The sequence below is a fragment of the Strix uralensis genome, chromosome Z (genome assembly GCF_047716275.1).
Source record: "Strix uralensis isolate ZFMK-TIS-50842 chromosome Z, bStrUra1, whole genome shotgun sequence".
NCBI lineage: Eukaryota > Metazoa > Chordata > Aves > Strigiformes > Strigidae > Strix > Strix uralensis.
In genome coordinates, this window is record NC_134012.1 from 62,135,652 (window position 1) to 62,157,897 (window position 22,246).

General features: G+C 38.6%; 1 protein-coding gene across 1 annotated transcript in view; it reads left to right on the forward strand.

Annotated features, from left to right (window-relative positions):
• Positions 1–4,722: 4,722 nt before the first annotated feature.
• SLCO4C1 (solute carrier organic anion transporter family member 4C1) overlaps positions 4,723–22,246 on the forward strand; it is a 39,936-nt gene continuing 22,412 nt past the window's right edge. The window contains exons 1-6 of the mRNA XM_074856338.1: positions 4,723–4,943; positions 10,304–10,567; positions 16,851–17,045; positions 19,727–19,823; positions 20,747–20,868; positions 22,113–22,228. Of these exons, the coding sequence (XP_074712439.1) occupies positions 4,724–4,943; positions 10,304–10,567; positions 16,851–17,045; positions 19,727–19,823; positions 20,747–20,868; positions 22,113–22,228 (1,014 nt within the window). The 5' untranslated portion in view covers position 4,723. The remainder of the gene's footprint in view (positions 4,944–10,303; positions 10,568–16,850; positions 17,046–19,726; positions 19,824–20,746; positions 20,869–22,112; positions 22,229–22,246) is intronic.

Below are 22,246 nucleotides of genomic sequence, written 5' to 3' on the forward strand. Positions count from 1 at the left end.
GAAGATCCACTACTAATGTCTTAATAAAGATAATAATTCAAGAAAATGTCTTCTTTGCCATATATTCAAAACAGGGAAAAGTTGATGTTGCTTCTTTGGGCCTATATTGGTGGCAGAATTAGACACAGGGCAGATTAAGAGTTACATGACCTAATTAACATAGATACAAGACTCTAAACAGGCAGAGATGTTAATGCTGTACTGGCAAAAGCACATGACTGCCCTAAGGCAGAATGTAATTTAGAGATATCTTGAGCTAGTTCAGATCCTACAGCAGAAGACTACACACCTGTAGGTTTGCTTTGTTCACTTTCAAAAAAAAAAAGTGTTCAAAAAGAAACAAGACCAGACCATTTTTGCATAAATAACTAGAAAACTACACATGGACAATCAAAATGCTGATTTTACATTGTTTCCAAAACAAATGTGTCATCACAGAATCACAGAATCACAGAAACATCTAGGTTGGAAAAGACCTTGATGATCACCTAGCCCAACCATTAACCTAACACTGACTGTTCTCAACTACACCATATCCCTAAGTGCTATGTCAGCCCTGTCAGGACTTACATGGAATTAAGATTTTACTAGAAATGCGAAACAATGAGGATAGTAAAGAGAAAAGATAACAAATTAAATTCCTGGTCCTGCAAGCCAAGCAGGCAGGCTAATTTCTACTCTGTTGTGACTCTGGGTGCTAACATATCCTAATCCACAGGCCTCTTCAAAACAGGGAAATATACTTGGTAGAAGTGTTAATTACATCTTTAAATACCACAAAGTAGATAAAAATTCAATACCCAAGGCTTTTCCTCACTGGAAAAAAAAGCAGACACGAAGGAAAATTCTTCATTAAAAAAGGTAGTACTGGTTTTTCCCAACTTCCTTTGAGTGAATTCTGACCTAGGCCAAATGAGAGAAAATTATGTGGAGTGAGATACCACAGAAGAGATAAAATAATCCACAGAGGAGAAGGATTTTATTCAGAGTGCCAAGTATCAGAAATAAAGTTGTGGAAAAATTTAACAACTGAAACATTCAGCAAACACTGAAAAGCTGCCTGGAAAATGTGTTGTAAGGATCCCAGGTAATCTAATTTGCATCTTATTTTATAGCTGGTAGCGTCAAGAGAGTATTGTACTGACAAAATGTTGTGCCATGTTTCTGGGAGATAATCTTACAAGGTGAGAGTGGGTCTGTGCACTACTTGGCATTTAAATGAGAGGGGATGGCTTTGAGATGCTTGAAAAAAACATGTTTTAAATATGCATTTTTTGCCTTATCTGCCTTATCTGATGGCAAAAACTTATTCGGTTTTGCAAGTCAGAAAATGGCAGTTCTCAGACTTTTAAAAATGCAACTCTATTTCTTAAACAAATTCACATGTCTTATCTAGCATTCCTATGGTGGGTTTATGTCTGATCAAAAATACGACACACCATGATACCATGCAACAGGAGAACTCCTATGACTTGTGAGACTACAGAAGCTGTAGCTGATCAAATACAATATCATGAAGCTAGAAAAAGGCTACATTTAATAATCCTTCCACAAATTTAGCACTTTTTTCTTTAAATATCTGTTTGTCTTTCTGCAAGGTATTCCAGTATGAATTTTGATATTCTTCTGAGTTAACCATCAATTTTTTCCTAGAATATAGTTTCCCACTCCCACTTCACAGGAACTTTGGGTCAGAAAAAGACCTCCTAGTTAAACAGTTCTCATGTCCTCATCCTTGTCACAATTTGATCAAGCTCCATCTAAAGTTTTAGAATTCACTAAATCCATTAGAAGTTTGTTCCACAACTATCCTCTACTGAAGATTAAAATTCTAAATTAGTTATTTTGCTCCTTTGTTTTAAAATTTTCTGTTGCCTTTTGTCCTTCTCCTTATGGTTGCTTATTATTACATGGAGCACTTCACATTGCTAGACTGAACAACCTTGTTCCTTTCAATTATTTGTTGGAAGATAAACTTCTCTAGTAATCTTTCTGCACATTTTCTCCTCTAAAAGTGATTTCTGGGAAGTTGAATATCCGAGTGGTACACAGTATGCTGGATAGCAGCTTGTAGAACAACTTTAGCAGTTCCCCATTAGCTCTGATATCAATACACACATAAAATGTAGGTTATATTTGCCTTTTCCATGAGCAACCTTCATCTAGTCCAACAGATTATTCACCTCACATTCAATTACCATTTTTGTCTGAGTACCCTAGATACTTTCCTGGAAACCAGTTGCATTTTGTCAGGTAGGTTGTGTATCCAGCCTTGAATGTCAGGAATTTAAACTTCTTTAACAGCTTTAATTAATGTCTCATTTTAAAGCAGTTTATAAAGGCTGGTTGAATCCATTGCATTTCACTGTAGATTGCTTGTTGGGAACAACAGTATCACTCAGGCAACGTAATCAGTCCAAAAATACATAATATTTTATTTCCTCTCTTTCTCCCTATCCCTATGGCTTTCTCCTAAAATCTGTATTCTACTAGCACAGTATAAACTCTTGAAAGTTCACTCCTATTTAATTCCCTGGCTTATTCAATTCCCTATTTAATTCCCAGACTGTGTCTAGACTGGACACCACAATGCTACACTCCCCAGTTTTAAGAATGTTGTTTTCAGCTGAACACACTATTTTTCATAGCAAACTGAACTCACTTCTCTTTTTCCCTTCCCTTCTGTCACCTTCCTGTGATGATAAAACCAAAACCATTAGTTGGGAGGGTGACAACTGGATGTGCATAATAAAAAACCTAGCTGACCTGGCAGATCAAGGGAGGTTTTTATGTCTCATTAGCAGTATAATAATTTAGCAGTTCCATGGATTATTCTTACTAGTCTAGCATGTAGGCACTCGAGTGAAGATCACAATATTTTTTCAAATGACATGTCCTACTTATATTTTAATTAGGGAGAACAAAATCAATAAAACGCAAAGAAACACAGACAAAAGAATACTAATAAAGGGGCTCTTGGGCTGAACCACAAACTGAAATGATAAAAAGTCAATTTCAAGGTTTGGGAGCTATCAGTGACCAGCAGAGGAACACTACACTGGGGAGCATCTATCTGAGCTCCTGGAGGCTTGGGAAGGTCACTGCTGGCTGTGGGGCTGGGGCAGCACCTGGAAGGGACCCAAGGTGGCTAAGGTGGAGGGTAGGGAAGGCCCAACTGCCAGGGAAGTCCATGGCCCTCCAGCTCCAGCCATCACCCACTGCCTCTGCAAGCTGCAGCAGCAGCAGCAGCAGTAGTCGATTTCTCATTTGCAATTTATCTATGCAAATACATAGACACATATTCTCTACTCTATACTGGTTTTCTCTTTGCAGGAGGTCATCTCCATGTAGTTTCTGTGCTGCTAATGAATACTTGAAAATGTGTGCTTCTCTCTGAAGAGCTGTGACACCAGGGGAAGAGAGGATGGCTAGGAACTCAGGAGGGTGCCCTGGCTTTCACTGTGAAACCAAAGTCACTGATGGTATCTCCTGTTTCAGTCTTATTTCACTTGTCTCTAAAATGTTTGGGCTCTTGAAAAGGGAAGGACACTTCAGGACAAACCTATACTGCCCAGAGATTAGCACCAGTGGTGACAGCTAACAGATCCCTGGACCCCTTCCCAGTTGTTCTTGCCACAGATCAGTAAAATAATTCCCACTATATGCAAACAAACTTGGTACTTCCTTGTACACTTCAAAAATTCTCATGGTTGATGTCTGCAAGCAAATTATCTTGTTCAATGACTGGAAGCTCCTGCAGGTGGAAAATTTCTGTGGTACAGTAGGGGAATAATATTTCCGAATGATGACATTTGCAAATGTCTAGTGGGTTTTTTTTGGTTGGAGATGGGTTTCCACACTCAAGTGGTTCATGTGCCAACTCACTTGCCTAAAGTGGGAAAGTACCGTATGTGGAAAAACATCTCTTTCACTTTTTCCAACACTTATAAAGAACATGTTGAATTTTTTGGTTTCTCGGAAGAAACATTCATGAGGACTTGTTTCGGGTGCTTGATTATTTGCAGAGCGAATGTTGCTAGAAAAAATCGATGTGCCGTTTTTGCTGCCGCTGCTGGGTATGCGCCACTCGCATCCACTGACCTCCACTGTGCTACCTCCCCACGCCTGCCGTGGGTGCTTCTGCCTTGCGGGCGGTGGGCGCCACACCACGCTTCCACCAGTTGTTAGCTGGAAGTTTAAAGCAGAACTTGATCTGGACTTCTGAACGTGAAACAAAACACAACGCTGCCCTCACCTCACCCCGGGCTGATCCGCCCGACATTAATCACTGCTATTTAATGTCACGTTGTTCCCGGTGCGGGGGACTTTCACTCAGGGAGACCGTGGCGCCGATGTGCACAGTCCCGGCCGGCACACAGACCCGGGCCACGGCCTGTCGGGGCTGGAAGCCGTTTCACCGAGAAGCTGAGGGGCCAGTGCGGCGGGCAGGCAGAGAGGCACCAGCAGCGGCCACTGCAGCCCCCTCCCCGGCGCGGGGTCGAAGGCGACACCACCAAGGCAGGGGTCTCGCCGGGCGGCGGGAACCACGAGACACCGCCCACAGCGGCCCGGGCGGGGCCGGGCTGGGCTGCCTTCCTCGGAAGGAGAGGAAAAGTGCCACCACCTGCCCCCGCGGGTCCGGCCCTCCCTTGTGGTATTATTTAGAGGAGCGTTGCGGCCGGGTGTCGCTTGCAGTCGGTGCCGGACAGCGGCCTCTAGCACCATGAACGGTGGCGGTATCGAGAACCCAGTGTTTGAGCCACCCAGCCCCGACCTAGGTCGTCAGCGCCAGGCGAGCCCCGCCGGGACAGATGCCGGCGTCCCTGCGGCGGTGGCTGAGGAGGGGCCCTGCGGGTGGGGCCGCTGCGCCCCTAAGGCTCTGCAGCTCTGCAACAATCCTGAGGGCTACCTGGCTGCCTACAGCCTCCTGGCTATCTTCCAAGGTAACCCGTCCCTGACGTTTTGTCCAGAGCCGCAGGCCTGCTACCCTCCTCTCCGCTTTCCCTGTGGGACCTGAACCCTGCAGGCCTTCTGCTGCCCTGGGCGTATTTCACTCTCTGCCCTGGAGCCGTGGGGAAAGGCAGTCGGGAGCCTGGGCTGAGGAAGACAGGGGAAGAGTGGTGGTGATTTGACGGGGGGGTATGGGGAAGCAGGGTTTCTCCAGCTGCCAGTCTGGTGCTGTTGCTGAAAAGTGACAGTAGTGGCTTCACTAGGGGAAGAAGGTACTCTAGTGCCCTGGGTAGGGAAGTTGCTCATACAATATTACTCTGTACTTCATGCTGTTTCTCCTTTTCTTTATTTCCCACCTAACTTTTTGACCGCTGCTGAGTCTGTCGTTCTGTCAGCTCTGTGGGTCGCGCTCTCATCTATACTGTGTCCCCGTTGCTCACAGGGAAATAGGGCTCCATATGTGCTTCACAGGTTGAGATGTGAGCCAGGGAATAAAATGCACAATATAAATCAATAGACAAAATTGTAGTCCCCTAGCATGTATTTTGTTACCTGCCTGCCAATTGAAAAGGTACCTTGGCATGATTGGGCAGGACTTTAGGTAACTAAGATGGCTTTAAAAAAATCTGGTTTTGTTCTGTTGATCCCAGTGTAGCCATCTTTCTAACAACTAGTGGTTTAACTTAACCTTGGGGGGTCCTGAACTTTAGCTTGCTCTTAATTTCTGTTGTTCAGCTGCAAATATTCTTGTCCATATTTTTGGGTTTCTGTAACAAGATTTGTTAGGACCTTGGCATGCCTTAGGTTTAGAAGGTAGTAATAATGGCTGAGGGGGAGGGGAAGCATTAGAGTATCAAATGCACAATCTTGAGGTTTGTAAACCTTAGATGTATGCCCTTCAAATGGCGCTATTAGATTAATGTTTAGAACCCTTCAACTTTTTTGGACTAGCTAGAAAAGAAAACTGTTTCCTGAAAAATTATGAGGCTTTAAAGCTCATCCATGTTGCTTATGAAGAATAAGACCTCTGTAGAGTGATGGGGGGAGATGTAGAAGAAAAGATGCAGTGCTAGAAGAGCAGGCAGCCTATGCCAAAGATATGTGGGATATGGACGTCAGGGTTTCTGCATGGAACCACACTGAGGTAACTGGGATGGTCTGAGGAGAAAGGAGCAGGAGGTTCTGCTTAAAACCTAGAAGGATCTGACTGCTGCTTGTGTTGCTTGGAAAATCCTTAGAACAAGCAGTGTCTGTCAGTATGTGTTTCTGTGAACTCTGTTTTCCACCTGTTTAGAATCTGATCTTTTCGTAGCATACACATGTTGCATTAGAAAAGAAGTATCTAGAGAGTTTTGGGCAGAGCCTGTTGATCCTTGCTTGTATTTGAAAGGCCATGCTACAGCTGGTAGAACCAGGAGGTGATTACTGTTGCAGTTGTCCTGCTCTTAGCTGAAACTTATTTTCTCTAACATAGTAAAAAGAAAGGGAGGGATGGAAGAACTTCTTACATGGCAGATTTCAATGGGAGCTGAGTAGTAGAAGACTTTTAGATGATGTGTGTATATTTTTGTGGATTAAGAATACAGATAGGCAACCAAAAATGCCCTGAATGTGACACTGAAAGATTTCGGATTATATTACACTAGTCAAAGGGTCTTGAATATTCCTAGCACTTCTAAATTTGCTGTAGCAATATTTCTTAAAATGCAGTTTGCTGTGCTGATCTGATTGCCTACTCAGCTGAATAATGAGTTCAGTATCATTTAAATTTTATCTCTTAGTAGTAATGTGGATAGGTTCCTGGTCATAAAAAGGTTCTTCTATCATAAGAATCTTTGTCCCCTTAGGATGCTATGGGTGTTAGTTATGCCTCTTATCCAGGTCTTGGTCCTGTTATCTAACTGTAGATATATGCCAGACCTCAGAGAGGTACCTATCTAATCTAGTTCAGATTTAGGGGTTTAAAAAAAGGAAATTTCTGATGCTTGTTTTGAAAGCTCATGTAAGCATGGCTGTTAAAGACCTTGTGGCATTCTTAATGATGTGTTACCTAGATTTTCTGAACAAGTACCTTTCCTTTGGCTAGATCACAGAAAGGAAATTGGGCACTGAAGAATCAGGTTGCAACTCTTTGAGAAGGAGACAAAACAAGAATAATTTTCAGACAAGAAATTCACTGCTGCATGTGAAAATTTATGGAAAATATTCAGGTCTTGCAATGTCAGAGTTTAGATGAAAGCACACAAAACTTTATGTGAACTACTATTGTCCTCTATCTTTGGGTCTAATTATTTGATTTACCCTCCAAATTACAGAAATCATCAGTGATGAAAATAAAATATATGTGTAAAAATTGTACCTCTAGGAAAGTGTATTTCCTAATATATTGAAGAATAACAAAGTAATCCTTAACACATTTTTGATGTATATAAGTTGTTACACTAGACTTTTTATACAATAAGTGAACATAGTAGGTAGTTATCTGCAGTGACCTGATACATGTGGGTAGATTTTTGTATGTGTGTGTCTAACTGAAGGCATGTGTTTATTAGGTTATTGTCTAGCTGTCCTAGAAAAGAGGTTATTATTAGCACCTGATATGCTATATTTCAGCTTCTCAGAAGATTCTAGGTGAAACTTAACTCTTCATTTCCAGCTGTTTCTGTTTCAAGTACATGTTAAACCTGTATTTCAAGAATAAAAACCACATCTTTGCGTATAACATGATTACATGACTAATACCTGCTTTCTGTATGGCACTGAGAGTTGCATAAATGTATGATTGTATCTTGTAGTACAATAACCAGATATGCTGCAGTTCATAGCTGTAGTAGAAAACAAGGTAGAAGTTATTTCACTATTTGAAGTACAAGAAGGACTGTTTATTCCTTCATTCAGTAATCATTCCTTATTTAGTAATAATTTCCTTATTCAGTAATAATTTTATTAAACAAAACAACAGAACCACTGTTTGAGACTGGTCCAGTCTAATGTGTCTGAAAACTTTGGATAGCAGCACGAATATTTTATACCCTGATTGGATTTGTTACTGGAATGACTTTTTAAATATTTTTGGGGTTTTTTTGTTAATTGAGTGTCTGCAAAATACTGCTTATAACAACTTTATTGCGTGTCTGCAAACCACCATACTTATACAACTGTAAAGCACCTTCTTTTGTTAAATGGATGAAGAAAAAATACTTCTGTTTGTCGTTAGAGCAAATGAAGTTGGTTTATGGTTAATCTGGATTTTGTGGGTCAGTACACACTGTACCTAAACTTCTAACAGATGTGGCAGGACAACAAGGTTTTACATGAGAATAGTTAAAAAATAATTTCTATACTGCTATTTAAGTGTTGAGCTGTCCTTGTAGGATTTGTTTTTCAGATCAAGTTAGTATCAGCCATGTTCTATCTTTTCTGAAGAGACTTTAGTGATTGATCATTAGATGATGGCATTAGAGAAGTTAGGCTGCCATTCATCACATCTATGTTTTTAGAGGTGAAATATAACTTTCCGATAAAATTAACTGCAAGGTTTTAGGTCTTTAAAATGCAAGTTAAAGGTGGCAACTTAAGCTACAGGTAAAAGGCAATGTTTTCTAGTTCTGTAATCAACTTGCTACGTAGCACACCTACTTCATGTGAAAATGTAAGGCCTTGGTAAATGTTTGAAGTGCTGGCAAATGGGAAAAACTTGTTTGTTCATTCCTTCATGCTAGTATTGTTCTTTGGTAAATGCTCCTTAAGAAGAAAGCTGCCAAATGTATAAATAATGGCAGTGGAGGAACACCTGAATACTTCAGTTAATCCCTTATGAATTTAAGTGTGGTGATAAGACTGACAGGTGAAGTTGACATCCTTTATAAAGAGGCTGTAGTAGGGTATTAGAAAATCAAGACTGTGCCAAGAGCTGCCTCCTTATAGAAAGCTGAAGTGTTTAGTTATGGTGGGGATTGCACTGATAAGAAAACAGCTGGTTGGTCACAGATTTGGAGTATTTTTTTCTAATATGTAGAGCACTCTAGGCAGATCTGTTAAAGTTCAGCCTGTGGAGTTGCACTTCTGGATGGTGCAATGCTTACTGAAAACTAACTCAAATCTATTGCTGTCCCCAGTCATCTGTCCTTCTGTTCTTGGAATGACAGCAGAGAATCGTGTTTGAATTTTAGAAAGAAGGATGACTGTAGAGCCTGTGTCATAAGAGATGCTCATGAGTAATCTGTGAGGTTACAGAACTCTTAATCTTATTTGCAACTGTGACTCCCAAGTCTACTTAACTTTTTCCCGGGGTATATATTTTATTACAGGCACAGTTTAACTACCATTGTTATCTGACACTGTTACGAAGTACAGCTATTCATCTCACTGATAACAGAATCCTGTCTTGGGACTGTTAAAAGTAAACTCTTCTAAGTTTAATCATTTGGTGTTTCATATACAGACAGGATGTGAGGCAGGATGGGAGTTTGAAGTTAGTAACTACAAACAACACTTTGTAAAAATGGCCAGTGTGTATAAGCATGCACTGGCAATTGCAGCTTAGTTCTACTTTTAGGATCATTTTTTTGGAGTTCGCCTGTGCCTAAATAGGGCAGCTTGTGCAAGGCCTTTTCTCCAGGTTGTCTGGTACTTATACTTTGGAGAACCTCAAGATTCAGAGGGCAAACTTTTTTTCTCAGTTAAAGTAAATCACCCCAGTTGCTCTGAAACAGTTGCAAAATATTTTTAAATGGCTTTACGCTCTTTTATATTATAGGAAAGGATGTCTGTTCAAAAGCCTTCTTGTATCTTGCCTTTGTGGGGGCAGGGAGGAAGTGATGTTTGTTTGGCAATCATTATTTGAAAGCTATGTCCTGAGCTTGCTTCAGTCATAACTTGTATTCTAATGCAAGTCATAACCTTGACTGATTTCTGTTTAACTTGTACAGTATCTTATGACACTGTAATGCATTCTGTTTTAAAACTATCTATGCTTCAAACTGAATTTGGAACCTTAATACATTAACAGAGTTTGAGGCATAGTATTTCGCTGGCTTAATACTTGAGTGTTGAATCCTTAATGCCCACAGGAGAGACCAAAATTGGTCACAAATTTGGAGTATTTTTTTCTAATATGTAGAGCACTCTAGGCAGATCTGTTGAAGTTCAGCCTGTGGTCCTGTGCATTTGGCTGGCTTAAATTCACACTGTATCAATCCACTATATACCTGGATTTTAAAGCTAATAAATACCTTAAAATGTATCTTTGTAAATATATTAATTTTAACCCTTCCATTACAATGGTAGGTTTACCCTTGCAGCTCTATCAAAGTATCTTTGACTAATTATCTCCTTTTTTTTTTTTTTTTAGGTATTGTGGTAAATGGCCTGATTAATATTAGTATCTCAACAATTGAGAAGCGTTATCTGTTGAACAGTTCCCTCACTGGCTTAATCTCTGCAAGCTATGACATTGCTTTTTGTATATTGTCACTGTTTGTATCTTTCTTTGGAGAAAGAGGGCACAAACCACGATGGCTTGCTTTCTCAGCATTTATGCTAGGATTGGGCTCACTTGTATTTTCCTTACCACACTTCAGTAGTGGAAAATACCACTATGGAGCTAAATTCGAAGGTAAGCTTATCCTTATGTTCTGAAAATTGTTTAAAAAAGAAAAATCTCTGTAGGAATTTGGTGCAACTGTTAATTTGGTACAACATAGTTAATCTTTGTCAAAGTCCTAAAACTAGGGTAGTATCTCTAAAACTGAAAATAAAATGATTCTGTGAAGTCTGTAAGTTCAAGAGCTTTCTCTCTGCACAGTGAACTTTCTTTTTCAGAAGAGATCTGAGTGTCAATATCAGTTCTTGTTCATAAGCAACATTTGAATAAAATGCTTTTTTGACTTGCATTGATGGATGGAATTAAAATTCATCATAAAAAAATGATCTGACATTTCTTTGTAAATAGGAATGCAGGTTAGGTCAGCAATGTAGAATAAATGTTAAAGGAGAGCTGTTACACTGTCTGTTGAAAGGTGACTACATGTTGCAGTTCTTTTGGGTTTTGATCTATCAAATGCATCTTGAGTAATTCATTCACAAGTTTCACTACGTTCTTCTAAATTGTTGATTAAAACTTGTGGGTTTCTTTGAAATAAAGAGGGAACAAACCGTACGGAACTATACTGAACAAAACGGTACTGAAATCATGAGAGGAGCCAGCTCTCTGATCTTACACATCTTTTCTCATAGAACAAGACTTTTAAGTGCAGTGTGAATGCCAACTATTTGCATCTCAAAATGGCACACCTGTAACTAATGAAGATATCAAGATACGTCCAAAGCAGGATGATGTAATCTTTTAGGATTGCCTTAATTGTTATTGCTGTGTTTAATGAGATTTATGCCTTCAATGACTAAGCATGTTAGAGTGCTCACTAAAAAGATCAGTAGCTATTAAGCAATCTGATGGAAGGTTCTCAGTCTTCTGGTTGTTGATTCTCAAATTAATTTTAAGTGTTAATCATGTCACACACTTCCATGAGCTGTCCAGACATAGACCATTAGTTAAATAACTTTGATAAGCTATTGTTCCCCATCTAATAAATGAGGATCTGAGGCAGAAGTTAATTGAACTGAACAAGGCCAAAAGAAAAAACTTCAGTGTTTGGGGGTTATAAGCAGGTGGTTACTTGTTACCCCTTAGTAGAGGGGCAGCAGCTTACTTGCTCCTGGCCCTATTACAGGTCCATTTCTCTACAATTTCAGTTTCAGTATTACCCTCTCTACTTCACTAGTATGGAAGGGAAGCTGAATTTAATACCAAAAACCAGTTGCAACCTGATTGTAGTTTTTTAATTGAAACAAGATACTGACAGGATGGGAGTGTGAAGGGACGTGGCTAACTACTGGAATTGATCTCTTCCCCTGCTACCAATTTTGGTTGAAATCTCAAAGAATCTGTTACTGTTTCATCAAACTGCTGCCCCTTCATCTGCTGCTAAAGATGCTGTAGGTGTTGATACCTTATTGGGGATCATGTTTTACATGGATTTTTGAAATTTAAAAGCTGTAAGGACAATTTTAAATGGAACATGTGCTTTCTTCCCCCTGGCACTGTAAACTGACTGTGTTCATGCTGTTTTGACTGCTGTAATGCAGGTACCTATGCTGCGACTGTGTTGAGCAGATTTAAGGACTTAAGCTGATTTAAACAAAATGGTATCAAAGATAAATGACTACAGAGAGCAGGGAATATCTGCACATGACAGACTAGATGTAAATCTGCAGGTGCTTTGCAACAGCATCCTTTGACAGTTAAGTAAACCACAGTACATGATTTTGTAGAATGTCTGGTTTAACTAGTTCTGATGTTGATGAAGCATCTTAACTACATTTAGTTGCAGAATTTTATAGCACCGCACCCCAAAAACCTTCCTTATTGCTTATTTGTTTGGATGAGTAGTTTACAAAGATTGTAACATATTGGGAGTACTGGGAGTAAAATCTTTTATTTGATGCTTTGTATTAAAATCTACCACCTAATTTATTTTTTAACAGTTCCTAGTTGGTTACTTGATTATTTGCATTACATGTAAGTACAGTGAGTTTTACCTGCAGAACAACTTCAAATTATAGTTCAGTGCAATATTTAATATGGCTGCCATGTTAATTAATAGATCTAGTCTGGAATACAAAATACATCTAGCCTCCAGTATAAAGCTTACAGACTTCCTGGAACTTACTCTTGTATGTATCCTACTCTACAAAACTATTCAGTTGGAAATACTTAGCATAATAACACTCTTCAGAAATAGTTTAATCCATTTCATATTGAAAGAGTAGATAACCAATGGTCTACCTATTTGCAAAAATTTTTAAGCACAGAAAACATGTCTTGTCTAATCTCCAGAAAGACTTCAGACTCAAATTTGTAACCTTGAGGTAATTGCTGTTTGTTCTGTTAACTTTTTAAGGGTCTGGTAATTTTTTGGTAATTTTTTAAGGATCGTCAGTGTCTCAGCTGGCTCTGATATTTGTAGTCAGAAGCTCCATCTAGTGGTTTGACTGTAATGAAGCCATTCTCTGATTACTTGTAGACAGTACAGAGGACTGTAAAAACTGCAGATGCTATAAGCAATGTACTTTTAAACTTCTGTCTCAGATCTTATTGAAACATGTTTGAATTTGTAAAAGATGTCTGTCACAGCAAGTGTGAAATGTAGATCCTCACTTGACACGAGGAAGATAACTTCATTGTGAAGACAGTTGAGCACTGGGACAGATTACCCAGAAAGACCGTGAAGTTTATACCTCTGGGGGGTTTCAAGACTCTGCTGAGTAAAGTCCTGAGCAACATGGTCTGCACGCAGTTTTGACACTGTTTGGATTAGGAAGTTGGACTACATGACACCCTGATGGCCTCTGCCAACCTGAATTATTCCATGAGTCTCTTCAGTAACTGGATGTGTCTTTGGAAAAAAGAAATATCTTTGTTAATAAGTCTTATCATTTGAGTTGAAATGTGTGTGGTGTGATTTGAGAAGAGGGAAAATGACTTGAACACCTTTCTTCAGTTCTCTATTCTACTGGAAACTCATATGGTGGATAAGTCATTTAGGGTCTGAGAGCTAGTGAATCTTTTCAGAAGGGCATTAATTGATCTTCCTTCCCAGAACATGCCAAGGACAATTAAAGAGAGAACAAGACTGGCATTTGGGTACTAATGGTGACAGAATATGTGTGATACCAGCCTCTAATTTGACTGTTTTGTCTTGCACCATCAGTATTTCTGTGGTTTATCTGTTAGTCTCTTCAGAGAACAAAACTATCTGATTAGTCCAAATAATGGGTAATGCTGCTGTTCTCTACACTGCTTGGTCTATTTATCTACACCTCTTAGATGTTCTGTAATACGGTAAATCTGCCTTTAGAATCTAAGAACTTGGTCTTCATCGAGCATGTTCATTGAAGCTTTGAGTGACTTTGCAATACAGTGCTTAAAGGGAGACAGATTTATAAGTTTAAAAAGAAATAGAAACCAAGCCGTTCTTTATTTCTCACTCCTCACAACTCTCTTTAAACTATTTTCTGCCCCACAAAGGACAAAAAAACCCCCACACCTACTGGCTGCAGTTTAAGATGTGACTAGTCTTGACCAGTTTTACTTCTAATGAGTGTAATTGCTAAAGTGTCTCACACTTGGTTCTGCCTTCTTGGCTAGTATGTTGCATTAGATATTTGGGAATATTTTGTCCTTTCCATAACTTGGGTTCAGATAGATGTATTAGATTAAAGCATGCAAGAAAATTTACAATGACTCATTCTGTTGGATGGTGTTTAATGCAGTCTGCTCTTCAAAATGCAGGTCTAATCCCCTGATTTATAGAAGGGAAAACAAGTTTAATGAGAAGAGGTAGTTAAAAATGGTCAGCCAGCGATCTTAAACTTCTCCCAGTGCTTGGTTTACCTCAGGTTAGACTTTCTTGATTGTGTAAAAGCTAGTCTCTTTTCCCTCTACCATTCTTCTGACAGCAGCAAACAGGTTTGTGACTCTAATCCAGGTTAGATTTAACCTGTGTCACTTTACCAATCTGTTTAAACCTTGGGTTGGTAAAAGATGGGCATGACAGGAATGGCTGAGGTAGAGAGAGTAAACTGTTGTTTCATGGCAGCTTTGACTTATGCTGGTTTAAACTAATCTCATAGTTTTGTGGTAAATCATCTTTGTTTTTAAAATGTTTCTTGGAAACATGGAATATGGTCTATGACTTCACTCCGCAAATTCACGTGTACTTGCTGACTTTAAAGAAAAAAAGGAAAGGTCCAATGGCTGATGCAAATAAAACCATTATAATTGTATTAAAGTGTGTATTGATGATTCTTTTAATTTTGTAGTTAGGCATGATCACGTGGTTCTGAAAACAAACTAGTGTGATAAACTTCTTTCATCTCAATGTCAGGATAAATTTCCTAGGGCATATTAATTGAAGAGCTAGAAAACTGAAGAAGCTATAATCAATCAGTTACACAATGACACAGGCTTTTAGATTGACGTGAACTGAGACATTGGGATGGGGATTCATGAAGAACCACAGTCTGTCAGAGTTTGATTGCCATTACCATATGTAATCTGATTATTTCATGAAGCTATTTCTAGATCTCAAATTAGGATACACTCTTGTCATTCAACATTGTTCATGGCATTTTCTTGCTCTTCATTACTTGTTCATTGATCTGTATATTTTAACAAGGTACTATTATTTGTGTACTACAGTAGAATAGCTAAATGCTGTGTTAGACTTGTCTAATGGGTATTAGAGGCTAACTTATAACTGCAGGTATATTCTATATATGTGCTGTACATTAATATATGTATATTAACAAAATACTGTAGGACACGGTGTCCTTCTATAGTCAGTTTTAGATGCTGTGCATGCAAATAGTACAAAATTAACCTGATTTTCTGCAGAAAAGAGGAATATTGCTAAAGAAAGCAGCTTGACAATAAATGGAAAATATACTCTAAAAACTTGTAATTTTCAGAGTGATTCATAACAAAATGTTCCCCATGTGGTTGCACTATAACATTAAAATGAGGATTGTTCCTTAGTGGAAAGGAAGGAAAATTTTAATGACTCCTCTTGAAATGAGGTTTTCTCATCACTCCACATTGACCAATATCTCTGCAATCACCTGTTGTGTGCTACATGATTCCACCACCACTGTGGTACTGTTCCTTCTGGAGGAAGGTGTGATAAAGCCCATGGATGCATTTATAACATTAGTGTAGACAGTTTTCTTTAAACATCTGCTGTGTGGCAGGTGCTTCCTTGTGTTTTATGTCCTGTAAGCCCAAAGCATGGACGAGCTTGCCCTTTGTTTCCTTAAGTAAAAAGGGGTCTCAAATGTAAAAGGACCTGAGAAAAATTATATAATAATTTTGTAGCAAAGTATTGAGAATTAATCAGTCTACTCATCTGATCTGTTTTCATATATTTGCCCAGTATGGCTTATTTCCATCAAACTGATGGGTTTATCCTCTTCCTTAGAGTTCTGTGCTCTTCTGTGGAAAAATCTGGAAAGAACCATGCTCCTCTTTTTGATCTTGTCACTTGGGACTGTCTGCTAATAAAAGTGAAATGATATCAAGAGAAAGGAGAAGAAAAAACATACTCCCTGGCTTCACTTCCTCTTTTCCCTCCTCACAGCGCCAAACATTAAGCTGTTCTGCCTCTGCTTCCTCTGTGTGGGTGTGTGTGTGCATGGACAAGTACAGAGGCTTTACATTAACTTCTCATTCTGGAGATACAGCAGTGTGTACCTATGAGAGATAGTGATGTGGATTTTTGAGATTTTTTTTCTTTTAAGGAAACACTTCTCAAAACATTGTATGAGAAGGGAGGATTGGCTTTGCTTGTGACTGGTGACTGCATTTTCCTCTCCAGCAGTTCAGCTTCCATTGGGTTGTTCAGGCTCCTCTGTCACTTAAGAGTGGAAATTGTTGTTAATGCTCCTTAGAATCATTATAAGGTACAAGAACAAAATTAAGTGTCTGTTACCTAGGACTATTTGCTAACCTGTTGAATGACCATTTGACAGTTTGTTTTTTTGCATACATTTGGTCAATAATGATTTCAAAAAGCCAAAATGTTTAATAAGGCTCTTTCATCCATCTTTTGTTTCTATGAAGGAAACAAAAACCAAGCCAGGATAGTATTTCTTTTGGGGGATGTGATATCATAGAAGGTAAGGGCCCTGTCATATAGGAATATATTAATAGGCCTGAAAATTAAAATGGGAACCTGGCACTAACAGCACTTACGTAATTTAGCTTTCAGTACAGGTTTTTCTTCAGCTGGGCTGTGATGAGCTGGGTAACAGAATTGTAAAGTCTTGCTGTCTCTGTCTTTCAGACACATGTCAAATTCCAGGAACAAGCTCTGCTAACTTCACTTGCAGTGCCAGCACAAAGTCTTCGCTTCCCAACTATCTGTATGTCTTTATCCTGGGACAGCTGCTGCTGGGAGTTGGAGGAACTCCACTGTATACTTTGGGGACAGCTTTTATTGATGATAGTGTCCCAAAACACAAGTCTTCCCTTTATATAGGTAACTTTTAAAACTGTTTATAACACATTGTTTGGGTAGATTATAGACTGCAATGTCTTCCAAATGCTTTTATGAATTCGTTTAATTAAATCAATCTTGTAATTGTTTACTTACATGCACAAAGTGTTTCTATATCAGTTACTGTGCAAGTTAGGTATTAGTCTGGTATAAGTTATCAAGTCTTTTCAATAGTTATTTTGCAGAGCATGGTAGAGCTACTTTGTGCACCTCTCCTGCTGGTTTTTTCATGTCAGTAACTGAAGGTGATTAAGTGGTTAATGTAGCCTGCTTGCTAACAACAGAATAAGTTGTAGCAAAAATTTGCTTTTTAGTGTCACAGGTGTTGAAAACTGCTGTATATCAAGTCAGTAGACAGACCTTACTGTATCCTATAACAGTTTTATTTGTTTACCTTCTAATCCTAGGCTGTCCCCTCAGTGCAGGGACACTCCTGTGCATCATGTGATCAACGCAGTTCTCTAGCCACATACAAATTTGGCACTTGAGGAGGAAATATTGGAAGTATCTTTCCTTAATTGAAAGTAAAGGGAAACATGGAGAATGTGTTTGTCTTACTGTGGGGCTGTTCGCGAGCTAAGGAATACTGATTCTTAGCAGTGGTTTTTAATCTTTCCAGTCAGCATTCTCTAGGTTGTGTGCATTTTAACTGCGAAGTTCATGCAGTCTTAAGTGTGTTTTCTGTGGGATGAAGATACTTGCTATTTTCCCTATTTTAGATGTAAAATGATAAAAGTATGTTAGCTATACTGGTAACTTGCAGGAGGAATCAAAGCATCTTAGATTCCTAGACTTTTTCCAGACTAAATCAATGTTTTAGGTGGCAAAATTGAAATCATCATCTATTTGCATGCAATTCTTGCTTAATTGTTCCAGGCAAGCCACTTCATTTGATGCCAACAAATAGAATAGTAGAATATGTTAAATCTTGAATAACAAAGCTTTTATTTTTGCTGTTTCTTTATATTGAGAGAGGAGATTATTAGAGTTTTTCTGAGGCCAGTGAAATAGAGCAGAATTAGGACTGTCTGCATGAGTAGGGGTTCAAGAAGTGGCCTGAAAACTCAGGAGAGTGGTGTCAGTGTTCATACTTATAAACAGACCAATACAATAAATTAATGCTTATGCAATCTTCATACAGCTGCTGAGTTCAGAAGAACAATGTATTCTGCCTAGTATAACAATAGTAGAATGCAAGTTAGTGGAAAGGTAGCTACATTAAGCCTTGATTCTTTTTCTTGCCTTTATGCAATGTATTGAGGATTTAAAATATATGGTGTTGCTTTGCCTAATGCATGAAGGCTTGTGCAAGGCAGCAGAAAAAACCCCTAACACTTTCTGCTAGTGTCTGTAAATAGCTGCTATCATCTTAGACTGTAAGCTTGCAACACATAAGTTGGTAGTTTCTGTCTCTTTTGAAACTGGGTGCCTTTTCATGAGAACTGTTCTCTTGCTGAACCGAGGCATCTACATCCGAAGCCAATGAAAAGTTAAGCAATTCCAAATAGTAATTTAAACTGAATGCTCTATTGAGGAAATAGGCACCTTCTAAGCTAGGTTTGAAGTTCTGTCTGATGAATGGAAACTTAACTCAAAGTTCCTATGAGCTATTATTTCCAAAATACAGGAAAACCTGGAAGATGTCAATATTTATTTTGACTTAGTGATACTTGAGTGTCCCCTTCTGTGTCCTTTCCTCCTCTTGCACCCCTTCCCCCCGCCCCCATCATTCCTTCTTGCTGTCTAAAGAGAGTGAAATAATACTAAATACTCAGGATCCAGGCACTCTGGAAACAAATGGGAAATCCAGATTCTTTAACCTGGGGAAAAGCATAGAATATCAGCAGTAAGGATGCATGTCTTACCAATTATTTAGACAAATTTAGTTACTATTAGTTGCAAGCCTTTATCTGCAGAGACAGTGCTCCTGCCAGCAGTGCTACAGTGCCACAGAAATCTGGCTGGTAGGCCAGAGAAACTATTATGATGTCGAGAAAATCGTGTCCTAAGGCAGAAAAAAATGGATAACCTAAGAGTGCTCTTTAGTAGGATATGGTTACATCTGCAACTTTGTTTTATTTGGTTTTGTATTTTTAGAACTGTCAGGAGCTGTTAAGGGCCCTGGCTTTCTATTTTAAGGCTCATGTCAATAAATTGAAGTGCATATGATTGAGTTCTCAATGAACTCAAGTGGCAGATATTACTCCAGTCAAAAGTTTTAATGGAACCCTGGCTTCTGGTCTTGGGAGATCTAAAAACCAACCTAAGACTCAAAATACAAAAAAAAAAAAAGTAGGTTCTTAAACATTGTGGGCATGTACTATTAATGACTGATGCTCGTAACAACCTCACTTAAATTTTTTTCACAAGTTAGCTTGTGATTGTAGGCACAAGATGTGCAAAAGGCAATCTAATAATGCATAAAGATGCTGTCAGTGAAGTATCTTTTGCTGAACCTCTGAGCTGCAGCTTTTAATGAGACCTGCAAATTTTCTTGTTGAGGGACAAGTACAAATTTTGTCTTCTACATGCTATAGTTGAAGTAACAACAGTGAAAGAGCAGGTTGTGTTACAGAAACCATTTGGTCTGAAGATGATTTAAGAATTTTTTTAAAAGAAATCTTTAAAAATGTATGGTGAACTTGATGTATTTTCTCTTCTAGGAATTGGCTATGCCATGTCACTGCTGGGTCCTGCTATTGGCTATGTCTTAGGAGGGCAGCTACTTAATATTTATATTGATATCCAGATCCCAGAAAGGCAAGATACAACTTAGTCTTTTGCTTTCTATTTTCTTTTCCTAATAATTCTCATTAAAATCTTCAATGTTTCTCCATGTGAGGAGGAGAAAGAGATTTTGTTGGAAAATACTGCATTTTCAAGAGCTTCTTTAACTTGGTAACAAGTTGCATTCACAAGGGCTTCTAGCAAAGGAGTTACTTCCCACAGTCAGTAGTCACTCCATTGTGTGTGGAAGTTTTTTTTGTAGTGCAAATACTTAGTTCTAGCTTTTTGAGATATTAGTTATTTTAAAGCTGATTAACAAAAAATACTTTGTCTTTTGATTAGTTGCTTATTTAAGGTTGGTTTGCAACTATTGATTGCTTGTGCAAAAAGTTTTCACTGAGGTGGGATATAAGGGGTAGGATACTGCTACTTATGTCCTGGGGAAGAGCTTGCTAGAAAATCTACCAGTTGAGTAATAGTCCACTATTAAAAAATAATGTTATAAATTGTACTGCTGTCCAAACCAACAACTTAATTTACACTTTTATTTCCTGTGGTTTAGGGACTTTGGATCAATGCAAGGGCATTCTGAACTTCTGTATTGGCTTTCACATAACTCATATTATGAAGATTCTTTCTAAAACCAGCTTTTTCAGTATCTTAATAATGCTACAGGATCTTGAAACTGGGGCCAAGCAGTGACCTTTAAATCAGAATGAATTTGACTAAGGAGTTGAAAGCTGTATTTGATAGAATGCACTATTATTATAATAGAAATGATTAATGTGCTTTAAACAAGTGAATGAATTTAATCATGTAGAAAACAAGAAAATTATAATACTGATTTAACAGAAAGCCTTTGAATATTTTTTTTTAAAATCCAGCTCACTGACATCTGAAATTGTTGATTTGAATTCATGAATAGTAAACCTGATTTTTCCAAATTATTTTTCCAGTACAAAGATGGATCAAGATGACCCACGTTGGCTTGGAGCATGGTGGATAGCTTTTATTGCATGCTTTTTTGCAATTTGGCTTCTAATAATACCTTTTTCATGCTTTCCAAAACACCTACCAGGTAAATATTTAACAATAATAGGCTACTTTGGAAGACAGATTAGTTTATACTTGCAGATTATAGACTGCTGGACTGAGTGATTGATTCCTCTTTGATTCTGTTTCTCAGTTAACTGTCTTTGGCTAAAACCTGATGATAAATACCTTTTTTCCAGTATGAAGCCTTTAAGACAATGCAAATGAGCTAAAGGGGGGATCTTGTGTACCTAATGATGTATGGTAGGACTGGAAACAGGTAGAGCATGGAAACTGGTGGTCAAAGTGTTGGAAGATGCTTGCAGCTAAGCACCCAGGACTGTATTTAAAGCTACTGTGTTACCCACTGTCCTGGTTCAGCTAGGATAGGGTTAAGTTTCCCCAGCAGTGGGGGGGAAGCTCTAGCCGGGTTATTCAATACCATGCTGACATCACCTAGAGTCGGTTAATGCGTGTGTTATGCGAATCTCTCTGCTCTCACTGCTGTATCAGTAGATATCTTGCTCTGTTCATTATTATTACTGTTACTGTTACTGTTATTGTTGTTGTTTGTTTTGTTGCTGTTGCACTGTTGTATTAAACCTCTCCTTATCTCAGCCCCGGGGCTTTGTATTTCACTCCCTTTGTGGGGGAGGGGCAGCAGCCGCGTGGTCTCAGACCCCGTCAGGACCTAAACCACTCACCCACTAAGAATCATAAGGAAATTCCATTGATTTAACTCATCATTGTTGTCTTTGACTCTATTGACTTATTGTTTTAGATGGAATAATAAAGCATGAATCAAAGTATCCCAGAACAGTCTTCTAAAAGGAATAACTTTAATATAATTTCTGTTCAGATGGATATTATGTAGGATTTCCTTGAAAGAGCATCTAAAGGAATTTACTATGCTTATCTGGAAAGAGAAATGATGGAGGAAAAGCAACAATGAAGTAGGGAACTGGAGAGAATGTGAGAATGATTTAAAAAAACCCAAACCAACCTGAATGGGCTTCAGGATCATCTGAAATTCTTAGGATATCCCTGGTAATATCTTCTTATAGCCAAGGCCTTCCTAATGGAAGCATGATGCTTTCAGCCAAATTCTTCTTTCTGCAGCAATACATTATTGATCATTTTATGGATCTGTATCAATAAAATATTCAAGAAGACTTACAATGTCTGAGCTAGTCTTCCCCAGGAAAGGAAACACTTATTTTTATGCTTTTTTTGACTTTAAGAGCATAGGTATTCAATGTTTCCATTGTCAATAAATATGCCCATTTATAGGAACAGCAAAAATACAGGCTGAAAAAATCTCTGAAACTCATAATGACGGAAGTGAGGCATTTGTTGAGACCAAGAATATTGGAAAAAGTTTTAAAGACTTTCCCATGGCTCTCCTGGTAAGGAAATCTTGAATT